General features: G+C 43.5%; 1 protein-coding gene across 2 annotated transcripts in view; it reads left to right on the top strand.

Moving 5' to 3' along the window:
* Nucleotides 1–13,093, top strand: part of LOC147701977 (ketosamine-3-kinase-like) — a 221,771-nt gene that overhangs the window by 129,429 nt on the left and 79,249 nt on the right. For both annotated transcript variants that reach the window (XM_086930604.1, XM_086930603.1), the window contains exon 4: nt 12,528–12,610. In XM_086930604.1, the coding sequence (XP_086786730.1) occupies nt 12,528–12,610 (83 nt within the window). The remainder of the gene's footprint in view (nt 1–12,527; nt 12,611–13,093) is intronic.

Genomic DNA, 13,093 nt, shown 5'->3' with positions numbered 1-13,093 from the left:
TATCCCTGGAGACATGTTAGAGGCAGCAATAATGGTTATCTCCAAGCCGGGTAAGGATGCGACGGTCTGCGGGGCTTATCTGCCTATCTCTCTTTAAATATAGACATCAAGATATACACTAGCATTTCGGCGGCCTTCTTAGCTCCTTACATGGCCCAGTTGGTCGAAACTGATCAGGCAGGCTTTATCCCGCAAAGACAGACCAGCGACAACACTAAGCGCATTCTCCATCTGATTGAGAAGGCATCCCCCACTCAGGGAGACTATATGCTCTTGACCATTGACGCGAAGAAGGCCTTCGATAGGGTGCATTGGCCCTATCTTGAATTGGTCTTAATGGCTGCTGGCTTTGGTGAGAAACTACGGGCCAGGTTCTTAAATTGCTATTGTTCCCCCTAGGCAACAGTGCGCGTGAATGGTCACACATCCTCTCGGTTTCCCATTGGCCGTGGAACGAGGCAGGGGTGCGTACTGTTACCCCTCCTCTTTGCGCTATATATGGAACCATTAGCACTAAGAATCCGGCAACATCCCCTCATAACTGGGATCAAGTTTGGGGGAGATACCCATACCGTTATCCTCTACGCGGATGATATCCTCCTTTCACTTTCCGACCCCATTACGGCAATGCGCGCCCTCTTTGTTGAACTGCACTGCTTTGCTCTGGGGTCGTGTTTTAAGATTAACATGGACAAGTCCATAGCCCTAGATATCTCTCTTACGTCGCATACTCTTACCCATCTGCAGGAGGAGCACAAGGTGTTGTGGGCGTCAACGGTGGTGCCTTATTTGGGAATCCACCTGGCTCCTACTATTCCTGCCACGCTGAGATTAACTACTCCAACCTACGCAAGCATGTCCGTACGGTACTTGATGGTTGGCAGCGCTGCACCCTGTCCTGTCTAGACCGGATCGCAGCGGTGAAGATGACTGTCCTCCCCCAGATCCTATATCTCTTTCAGACCCTTCCCCTTCGACCTCCGCAGGGTTGGATCCAACGAATACAAGCGAAACTGTTGCGCTTTATTTGGCACGGGTGTAAGCCGCGTTTTCGCCATCAAGTCGCGGCTCTACCGCCAGAGAGAGGAGGGGTGGGAATTCCCGACATTCAGCTCTATTTCCACGCGACCCAGCTTAGATATCTAGTAGAGTGGCACCACCTGGAATCCTAAAAGCACTGGTTGCTCCAGGATCAGGCAGTAGCAGGTAGGCCACTACAGGGAGTACCCTTTTTAATAGAAACCACAGACCTCCAAACCTAAACGCCTCACATATCACGAGCAACATAATTGACTCCTGGGACCACACAAACATATCCAAACAGCTCACTGCCTTCCCGTCACCACTCACCCCGTTGTTCGACAACCCTGAGTTCCACCCTGGCACAGTGGCCTCCGTCTTTAGGACTTGGCGCTCTTCTCCTTGCAGATCACTGGGACACCTCTTTGACTTGGATGGTATCATCCCTTTTTCAAAATTTAAGGAGGAATACGGCCTCCCAGAGCGAGAGCAACTGACATATCTACAGGTCCGGCACTGGGCACTACACCCCTCAGTCAGGCCACAAACGCAACCTCTTCTTACAACATATGAGAAGTGGTTGGTAACGCGCACCTCTGATAAGAAAATAATATCTGATATCTACAAAATGCTATTGACTACTAACACGCACATGTACAACGCAGGCCGTACCAGGTGGGAGCGAGACTTGGGGAGGACTCTGAGCAACAAAGAGTGGGAGGGAGTTTATCATACAGCCAGACACTCAGGGTACCAAATAGTCCTCACAGAGATGCTAACCAAGGTTGCCACGTATTGGTACTACACCCCTGAACACATTCATCACTTTGATAAATGCAGGAGTGATCGATGTTGGAGGGAATGTTGGGGGGCAGGCACACTAGAGCACATCCTTTGGAGCTGCCCGGTTATACAAGCCTATTGGACCCAAGTCCTAGATGACGTAGACGCACACCTTGAAACGCAGATTCCGCGCTTCCCTTCGTAAGTCCTCCTGGGCCTTCCCAATCCAATGACATACCCCCTCAAATCGCGAAGAGGCCGCTTGATTGCTATCGCTCTAGGAGCAGCGACCCAAAACATTTTGATCCACTGTTGCTCCACTCAACTACCGACGCACACTGGTTGGCTCCAGAGGCTTTGGTCGGTGTTGGGTATGGAGAAACTTACACTGACAATGGCAGGCAGGGGGTCTGAGTTTCCTGAGCTGTGGCACCCTTTTCTCACATTACTGTTGTCGGAGTTCCAGGAATTAACCTGCCGACCGGTATCTACGGCTCCTTCGTCTCCCAGATACACAACTTCCAGACGCTTCTCCTAAAATGCCATGCAAACCTAGGCGCTAAAGGCTGGCTTTTGTCCTCTGTCCTTTTCCACCTTTTTTTCTTTTTCACTTTTCCTTTTAAGGTGGACGGGGGAGTGGGGGAGGGTGGCCGGGGAGGGGGAGGGGAGTTTTCCTTTCTTTAGGCAGGTTCTTGCCTTTCCTCATGTTTGAAGGCCCACTCCATGCTTCTTACCTTTGGTAATACTGCTGCTCGCCACCTGTTGGTCTCCCATATGTAATACTACTGGAGCTGAGTGCTTACCTTCTCCCTTTTTCTGTCTGTTGTAAATCAATTAAAAGATTTAAACCATAAGGTAGTGAAAAACGTCTTGTGCTTATAAGTTCTCCATTTCACTGCTCTTAGTAGCCAATAACACGGACGCATCCACTCAGAGGCTTCAACTGTTTCAATTATTCCTTCCTCACACAAATGTTCTATCTCACACTTTGTAACATCCTGCAAACTAAGTTGACTATTTCCATCCCGATAGGTATAGTACCCTCTTTCAAATGTAGGTAATATACACACCCAATTTTACCAGAGAAAACTTCTGGAAATTCTTTAAACAATGTTTCTTGAAAGCTGTTGAATGTATGCACTCAAACCTGTGTAATAGAATTAGGTTCACAAAGAATTCCTAAGAGTTTTTGATGCGGCCAACTCAACACAGTGTCTCGTTTACCTGGCACATATATCTTCCCGCTAACCATGTTGCCTTTGAATTCAATGTTGGCATTAAAATAACGAATTAAGTCTATAGGTTTTCCACCATAGCTGTACGGAGTGACATCCTATTTTAACAGTTTTACCTTTTCTTTAAAATATTTTTCATGATCCCGATCGGGCACCAATTAAAACCAAGCACTGGAATCCACCATCATGGTTATAATAATGGTACAGAATGTTGCTGATTCGGACTGATATTCACACCTTTGTTTTGTAATATACCTGACATTAACTATTTTCTGGCTAATTTACTCATTTCCACCAGATATTTCCGATTCTTTCTCTTTTACGGATCCACTTCTGCAGCATTTAGCAAAGTGACATTTACTACCAGAAGATTTGCACAAAACATTAACAACAGGGTATTCTTTTGAATTTGCCGTTTGTCCCGTAATATCACAGTGACAGCAAGGTCTTTTAAATTGTATCTTAACAGAAGTTCTCACTACTCCTTTGACTTTGGAACCAATGGTTTGTATAGAACATGAAAAATCTTTACCTTTGCTAAGCTCCTGCAAACAGGATAAAGAATGTTTGACTGTTTTCGCTATTTTAAGTACATCATTCAAATTTGGATTGTCACTAAACCATAATTCTCCGATGTTCTCAGATTTAATTTCAACATGAATTAATCACAAAGTCTTTCTTCAGAATTAGAGACTAATTTATGTAATTAAGTACTAAAAATCCTCTACAGATTACACATCCCTTTGTTCTCTCATACCAAAAGTGTATCTCTCCAGATCCATGGAAATCTTGTATGGAATATGTTTTTTTAATAGCGACATCAAAATCATTCAGACTCTGTAACTTCCTCATCTTCCTCAGTAGATAAGTGTGGTGAGTTTTCGTGAACATTCTGCCCTTCAACGCCTAAACAATGAACCACCATTGATTTTTTTTTCTTCTCCGGTGTGAGATTAGAACCACATACTTTCAGGCGATTTAATAAAACTCTTTTCTACTTGTACCCGGGTATGTTTGTTTCTCTCGTTGAAAGAAGAAAAATTGGGGCTGTATTGATGTTTTTCATTTAATAGAAGAATGGTATAAATATTGAAAAATGTAAAGTTGTGTTATAAAGAAACTAAGAGCAAAGTAAAAACATTAATAGGGAGTTAGAAATTGTGCTGGTATCCAATAGGATGCCTCGGAAATAAACCCAAAGGTCAATTGATTTCAACTCTGGTATTCTATGCAATACCCTGTGTGTTTTTTTCAGGGTACCAACAAGACCTTATTATGCTCTTGGTCAGTCTTCAATCTAGTACCACAACAACTGTGTTCTAGCAAAAATACGGTCTGTTAACTCTGGCTCTCCTTTAGATTTCTGTCCTTCAAAGATTTTTTAAGACTATAGCCTCTGTAGTTGCTCCGGTGATAACATCCATACACAATCAGTCATAAGCAAATGGCCAAGTATCACACTTTTGTAAAACCGCTTTGTTGATACCTCTCTTGAAGAGGTGTTAATTGGATCCGGAGATTATGGACAACTACCATACTATCTGTCCCCCCTGTTTTTTACGAGGTACTAGAAAGCTGTGTCAACTTCTAACTACCACAGTACATTGACAGTAACTCTTTACTTGACATCTTTCATTTGGGCTTTCGCCCGACTCCAAGTACTGAGACTATATTAATCAATGATATTCGTATGATATTAGATGCTGGAGGCTCGGTGGCCCTGATACTCCTTAATTTGTCTGTGGTCTTTGACACAGTCTCTCATAAAATTCTACTGGAAAGACTTTCTACTGCCAGCTAAGCGGCAGTGTTTTGGGTTGGTTTGCCACTATTTATTTATACCATCAGATCACAGGCAGTCAAAATATCAGCTTTTCCTTCTTCTTTTAAATATGTATTGTGTGAAGGGCCACAGGGTTCTGCTTCGAGCCCTTCACTTTGTAATTCATATGTGGCACCTCTCACTGATTTGACTACTTGTTTCATCTTCCAATTTTCCATATATGCAGAAAATACATAGATTATTTTGCGGCTTGAGAGAGATCTTAATTCTATTCAGAAAAGTTAAGCTTCCTTGTCCCAGTCGGTGGCTGGAAGAATGTTAATTCTTTAAGACTGAACACGGATAAAACTGAATTACTGGTGTTCCCTGGTGTTGGGCTCTACTTTTGTGGCCTGAGACTTTGGCTCCTGCCCTTCCCCAGTTTCTAATGCATGAAATTTAGGGGTTATTTATGACAACAAGCCCTCCTACATGGCCTGCATCAATAAAATTACTTCCACTTTCTTCTTCATGATGAAGGTTTTCAGGAACACTTTACTGTTCGTCCTGAGATCCTTTAGGCAACTTTTTATCCCTGCCCTGATCATAAGTTGATTGGACTGTAATAACACTTTGTCTGTCTTGCCTCTTATTTACTACATAAACTTCCGCTTATCTAGAATGCTGCAGTACTTGATATTCTCAAACATGCCTGAATCTCAATCCATTTTAAAAGTTGTCACTGGCTATCGATTCAGAAGAGATTAATTTTTAAGGCTAATTTTACATGTTGTTGCTCCACTATACTTAACTCATCCACCACTAATTCATTTTATGTGGCTAGGTTTCGCAGATCACTTCTAGGAGGTTGCTTCTTCTTCGTGATCCGAGCCCTATCTTTTTAAATTTTGCTAACTTTTAAAAACACATCTTTTCCAAAAACAGTTTGTTTCATCAATTTCCCATGCCTACTTGTTAAATTTTGTTGCTTGTGCTGCATTACAGCTTACAACGCTGGGACACCCTTGGGTGTCAAACACTTTACAAAACAAAAAATCAGATCATTTTGTTTCACCAACCTCACTTTGTGCATTGTAAGCCAGATCACCTTTGTGTTCCAGTGCAGTAACTCTGCATGCTCCCACAAGTCACTATCCTGCGAACTGTGTGGGCTTTGGGGCTGTTAGAGATGGGAAGGGGCACACATTTGTTCCAATGTCAGATTCAAATTGTGCTTAATTTCTCTGCAATTTTACTGTAAATTGGTAGGTTTATTAGTTTATGCTATGTGTCGTGCAAATGTTGCCACTCTTCTGGCTATTAGTGTTGGTTTATCCATTTCCTGCATAATAACAGAGGTATCAAGAATGGTTGCTGGGTTTAGACTTTAACAGTGTCTTAGATGTAGGAATGGACAGATCCTTTCCTCCGCTTAGGGGCACGGCCGCTGTGACTAACTCTGTGGTATTGAATGGCTGGGCACGAGGTTGGGGTCTGGTTGACGTTCTGAGACATCAACACCCGGGGAGAGGGTGTACTCTTTCTTTTCAGTACCTCATAACCTGCATGTCCGCCTCGATGTATTCTTTGGGGCCCCCTCCCTCCTTCCATATGTCTTGAGATCGGATTATTAGGGGCGCACCACTCAGATCACAACCATCATTGTGTTGTGCTGACTGGGAGGGTGGATCCCTACTTGGAGGCTACTGCCTGCGATGCTTGAGGATCTGATCTTTCGAGAAACGATCGAAGAAGCTATTGGGGAATACTTTGCGCTCAACACAGGGACCGCCTCCTCTTTGTTGGTGGAGTGGAAGGCCATGAAGGTCACCCTGAAGGTGAAGTGTTTGGGGTTGGGCTGCGGGTTGCGACAGCAGTTAGCATCGGACTTGCTTGACGTACAGAGACGCCTGTTGCCGTTGGAGTCTGTGGCGATGGTCGTTGCTGGGGAATTGGCTTGCTTGGAGGAGGCGCGCAAGAAGTATGCAGAGCTACTTGATCGGCAGCGCTGCCTCAACTTTGCAGCGCACTCTGCGTATGTGCATGCCAGGGCGGATCGCTCGGGCCTCTACTCGCCTTGTTAATCAAACAGGAGCATTTGGTTGGGCCGATTACGGCTCTCTGATCTTTGGATGGGAGACTTAAGCACACACAGTTTGAAATACACGGGAAGTTGTCTGCATATTTTACACAGCTTTACAAGTCTGGGCAACAGGTCCTGGAGGAGGCGATACAGGAGTTCCTAGATGGACTCCCATTCCCCGGTCCTGTCGCTGGTGCAGCGGATCGAGCTAGATGCCCCGCACATGTTAGATGAAGTTAGAGGTACGATGAGAGCTCTGCCATCTGGGAAGGTTCCTGGTCCCGACGGTTTTCCCCATGAATTTTACAAGGCATATGCTGACCCCTTGAGCCCACACCTGCTAGAGGTATACGAGGAGGCGCTCAAGACCCTAGCCCTCCCAGCCTCAATGACAGACGCTACGCTGATTACGCTTCCCAAACCAGGTAGGGACCCCACATCTTTGGGGGCCTACTGCCTTTTGGTGCTCCTGAATGGAGATTATAATATCTTAGCGGGTATCCTGGCAAATAGGTTAGCACCACTGATCCCACAATTGGTTCACCAAGACCAAAATGGCCTTGTACAGGCCCTTAACAAGTCACCCAACATACAATGGTTATTTTGGGTGATGCGCTGTGCTGTGTTGGATTGGCCGACGGCACGTGGTGTTGGACTTGGAGAAGGCTTTCGACAAGGTTAAGTGGTCCTTCATGTGTGCGGTGCTTCATCGATTTGGATTTGGGCTGTACATCTTAAGCCTTATTACATTACTATACGGGGCTCCTATGGTTCGGATAAGGCTAGGGACTCTCTTCTCCAACCCCATATTGATAGAACGGGGGACTCGCCAGGGATGTCCCCTTTCCCCCATGATCTTTGCCCTGGTGATTGAACCACTAGTGATGGCTCTGCGAAACTCGGCACCGGAATGGGGAATACGTCTTGAGGATGGCATGCATGCGATTTCGCTTTATGCAGACAATATTTTGTTGTATGTTAAGGATATTCTAGCAATCCCACAAGTCCTCCATGACACATGGAGGTCCTTTACGTCTCTGTCTGGGTTAGGTGTGCACTGGGGTAAGTCCTGCTTATACCGCTTTAACCCTGGTATGGAAGATCCGGGTTAGGAGGTGAACCAGAAGGTTGTGCATTGGCAACCCGGGGCGTTCATGTATCTGGGAATCCGCATCAATCATAATGATCAGGATCTTATGGATGGTAACATCACTAGGGCGGTTACAGCGCTCCAGTCTCAGATTGAGTTGTGGAAGACCCTTAACCTTTTGGTTAAAGGTAGGGTAGGGTTGATTAAAATGGTCATGGTACCGCATCTCCTTTATTATTTTTCTAATCTACCGCTCTACCTACCTGTGTCCTTCTTTCGCTCTCAGGAATAGATTATTAAGGATTTCATCTGGAATAATTCATGGTGCAGGGTGGTGTTGACGAAGTTGTATCCAATACGGTCGGGGGGGTGGGCTGGCTCTACCCAACTTAGAGCATTATTTCCTGGCATCTCAAATTCTGTGGGTGGCAAAATAGGAGGAGGAACTACCCTTATCTGACTCGGCGGAGCGTGACCCCCCCCGTACTCTCTGGACAGGATCCTCTCCATGTTCTACCCTTGTAACAGATGGAATGAACCTCTTCCTTTATTGGTCCAGACTGCGCAGAAATGTTTCCGCAGGGCGCTGCACCTTACTAGACACGTCACACCGTAGGCACCCGTAGTTCCCATATTGGTTATGCCGACAGTGCAGGGACGAGTACAGGGTATGGACCTAATTGACTGGGTGGGGGCTCGTATAACCATGCTAGGGATCTATATGCAGAAGGCGCATTACGGCCGATCCTCACCATTACGGACAACGACGGGGTTCCTCCAGACCAAGTTCTGAATCATGCCTCCTGGACGGCCGCAATGAGGCGCTGTTGGAGTGAAATTGCGCAGGAGCATCCCAACACATCTGCTCATGCAATACATACATGTAATGGGTGTGAGACGCCACCCAGTGAAGTGGTTTGAGGAATCGATCAGGGAGCATACCCTGATGGACTTAACACCGTTGCGAGTTAAATGGGAGACAGACTGGGGAAGGCCCTACTCGGAGAAGGAGTGGTCGTAGTTTTGGGGAGTCCCACACAAGTCCTTAGAAAAACCCGTTTTAGATATCTTTCCCCTGATAAGATAAATAGATATTTTCATAGACATGATGTGTGCTGTCCGCGCTCCAGGCTGGTAGTTGCCGATCTTTTGAACATGCTCTGGTCCTGTCCCGATCTACATGCATACTGGGAGGGGGTAACTGGGGCATTAGCCACTGGCACGGACAGGGAAGTGCCGAGGACATGGGAGGTTTGCATCACTGGCGTATTTCCAAGAAGCAAAACGCACAAAGCATCCAATAGGTTTCTTGATTTGAGTTTCATTGTGGCCAAACGATTAATTACGTGCAGGTGGAAGGCGGAGGAGCCCCCACCGATGAAGGCTTGGTTTCCTTCCATGCTTCCATGCTGAATTGGGTGAAGGCTGAGGCGGTTTCCTTAATTCGTGAAGATATGAAGGGCCTGCATAATTTCCCTACTTCCGCTGCATGGAATGCAATGCTGTGTGCGTTACAGGGGCTGTTGGCACCGGAAGACCCTTTGGATATTCGTATTCCGGATTAATTATGTGTTATACATGGGCAGACTTATGGCCCGAGATATGCTTTGATCTGTAGACAGCGTCCCTTGTACCCCAAACTGTACTGTCATCACTCCTAGCAGTCATGATGTGCACCTAAATGATAACTGACAGGGTTCCGTTTCACAGCTTTTGGGATCTGCGTTTCTTTGCCTACCTTTATGCGCTCCTGTTTCGCCTCCTACCCTTTCTTACCGACCGTGTTTTCACATTAGGTGTTATTCATAAGACTGTTTTGTTTACATAAGCAGACTAATGTGATATGGCGGAGTGAAGCCATAGGTTCTGTACAGATGTATTTGAAATGTAATTGCATAGTTGAGTTATAATGTACCACAACAAGATTAAACCGCATTAGGGATGAAGGAGGCTCTGTGATTTATGGGGTAGGCCAATTGTTGTTATCAGTTGTACACCATGCTAATGATGTAACCATGCCGTTGAGCTACTGATTCACAAATTGGGTATGGCTAACTATCTACTGGTTCTTTATGACAATTCCTATGATGATGTATTATTTTCTATTTATGCACAAAAACTTTAATAAACAGATCAAACAAAAAAAAACAGAAGCATCAAGAAACAAAGGAGTGCTCAATAATTTCAATGCTTAGAAGTCTTCAGACTGTTTGATGTGTTACATCACCAACCTAGGAAGCACTTGGAGATGTCCAGTGGGGTGCAAGACTCTTTCAAGTAACCGTTTTTTCCGACAAACAGTAGCACTTTTCCAGCGTATTTGGCAAAACTCATTTTTAAAAGTTGAGACTGAACATTATTGCAATGTTTGAAATATTAAAATATTTTGTGAGAAAATAAAACCCAAGTTAGCATCGATTCTTGTCAAAATAATGGATGATTACCCTCTAGCTAGCACTCTCACCGGCCTTATAATTTTTTGGTATGTTACCCATTAACAGCATATTTAAGTACACATTCTGTACTTATTGTGCTGCATGCATAGATTTTAACGGTCATGGCTAATTTCACTATGGTTAAACCGCATGAATACCCCAAAAAGCGAGAAGCTGAAGGCAGAGTATTTTTTTAAATGTAATATGATATGCTTTTACATCAGCGCATAATTTATAATCTTCAGGACCAAGCTGACATTTTTCTTCAAATTTGGTCTCCCTTTTTGGACACCAAAAAAGATGGCGGCCCTAACCCAATTCTCTCTTCTAATGTACACAATTTACCTATTTAATTTATTATCTCATATTCTTCTAATATACTATTTCATTCTCATCACCCTTTATCTTCCCTCTCTCCTTCCCTGTTACTCTGGCACTGTTTTGCTTTATTTTACTTCTTTTCTTTCTTTTAATTTTGTTAGATCTATTAAACCATCCTTTTCCCTACAAATAAGATTTACTCATATATTTATATATTGTCAGTTATTATAAGAGATGATAGAGCATGCACTTTTAATCTTTTTCCTTGTTTTCAGTACTACATATATGTTTAATAATTTATCCATTTATTCATGTCTCACTGTTTTACATATAATTTCTTAATTACCTTATTTATATTATTTCTGTTTTCAATTCTCATATTATTAGTCTTTATTTTTAATGTTTTACTGTTTTATGAATTTGATATTTATTATGTACTTTATTGCATAATTCAATAAAAAATGTCAACACAAAATGCTGCACATTCTAACAGTACTTGTGTAAATTGAACTGCGTCATTTGAGACATTTTTATTGAGGCTTTGACCAATAGCCTAGAGAGGTGATTCAATGCTGGTTGTCCATATGTAAAAAGGGTTCATCCCAAAATGGCACCAGTTTATGCAGTTGCATTTACTCTCCCTTGTAATGGTTTTGTGCAACAAGAGAGCGCGTGACTAAAGATCATCATTTAAGATATGAAAACGGCATTTGGTTTGGTACAGTGGGATTTCCTCTGGGATGTAGTGCAAAAGATGGGTTTTGGACCTCATTTTGTAAACATTTGACGTGCATACATTTTGATTGCTTGTGAATGTTTGACTGAATTGTTTCACTGCAATGCCAATTTATTTTAACTTTTGTTTTCTCCTAATGGAGTTTTGTTGTGCCCTTTTGGTTGACCTTCAGTTGCTACTAGTATTCCAAATTAATTGGTTATCTAAAGTCAGGGAATGAGATATTTGTTTATGGAGGGTGCTACAGAGGTTCTCTGTACTAATTTAGGTACTTTTCCTACTGTTTATTAGTTTTCTGATTTACAGTTGTATGAGGTTACAAAGAGCAGATCTATTTAGTTTCTGGGTGTAGGGTAGGGTAGGTGTGTTCCGAAATTGAGATTCTCCTCTTGAATCATATGACACAGTCTTGTTCCAATGATTTATAATGTTTTCCTGAAATATCAACCTCTTCTTGATGAAAGTCAAACTTAGAACTAGGAGTCATTGGTTAACGTTCAGAATTACCTCCGGTGGAATTTCAAAAGTCTTTTTTTCTGATTTAACAGTGTTAAGTTCGTCCGTATAAGAGTTGCTAAATGTACCAATTTAGCTTCCAATAGGTACATATTGGTTTCCTCCAAGAAATGTTAAACCTTTTGTTAGAAATATTTTCCTGGACTCCCAAATGTCGTAGGTAGTGAGTTAATAGGATACCGTGACATTACTTAGGCACTAGGGGAACAAAGCAGTGAAGGCAACTGACTTGATGATGATTTTGCTTGTCAGAACATCGAAGAGAATATATATGTTCTGGAACATCAATCTTCCATCTGTTGTTGGAATGGAACAGTTAACAAGTGTCTTTGCAAAAACATAATCTCTGTTTTTCTAGTCTAGTTAAATGATTTAATGAAAATTCAATATAATTTATATTAAAATGGCACTAATGTGTGAATTTTCAATTTGTATGTATCCTTGCACCACAGTTTATTATCTTTGCCTGTTGTGGAAAGAAAACATAAAATGTTATTAAAGAACTGGCAAAATAGAACACTCATGATATATGATTATACTTTGTAGGTAAAGGAGCCAGCCAGTCGGATCTCCAGTATGTACACAAATTTGGGTTTCACACAGTTACCTGCTGTGGTTATCTCCCCCAGGTATGTTATAGTGTAGTGGATCCAGATTGTCCTGAGTTGTACAGTATGTTACCTGTAGAGGAGCTACATCGCCTGCCTTGGCAAAGCGCACTTGGTCAAACACATATATTATGTTTTCAGAGGCCTGGAACCAGACCTGAGGCAGCTAAGGAGTCACAGTTTCGCATTCAGTGGCCTAGATCTTTCACCATAGGGTCTCCTAACCTAGGGCCTGATTATCATGGCGGTGGGACCGCCACCGTAGGCCGTCACCCCACTGGGTCCGACCGCCGCATTAGAATGCAGGCGGTCAATGCCAGGCTGTCCGGGGTTAGGCCGCAGCATCCGACAGGATCATGGATCCTGTCATTGCGGCAGTCAGACTCCTATTCCCTACAATGTGGCGGTGCCTGGGCACCGCCAAGAGGATAAGGATGTCCCTTTATGCCTGCCATTTCATGGCAGTTAAGCCACCATGTAAAGGCAGGCGGTAAAGTAACTTTA

Source organism: Lissotriton vulgaris, chromosome 7 (genome assembly GCF_964263255.1).
Source record: "Lissotriton vulgaris chromosome 7, aLisVul1.2, whole genome shotgun sequence".
Classification (NCBI taxonomy): domain Eukaryota; kingdom Metazoa; phylum Chordata; class Amphibia; order Caudata; family Salamandridae; genus Lissotriton; species Lissotriton vulgaris.
This window is presented reverse-complemented; position numbering and strand designations above follow the sequence as displayed.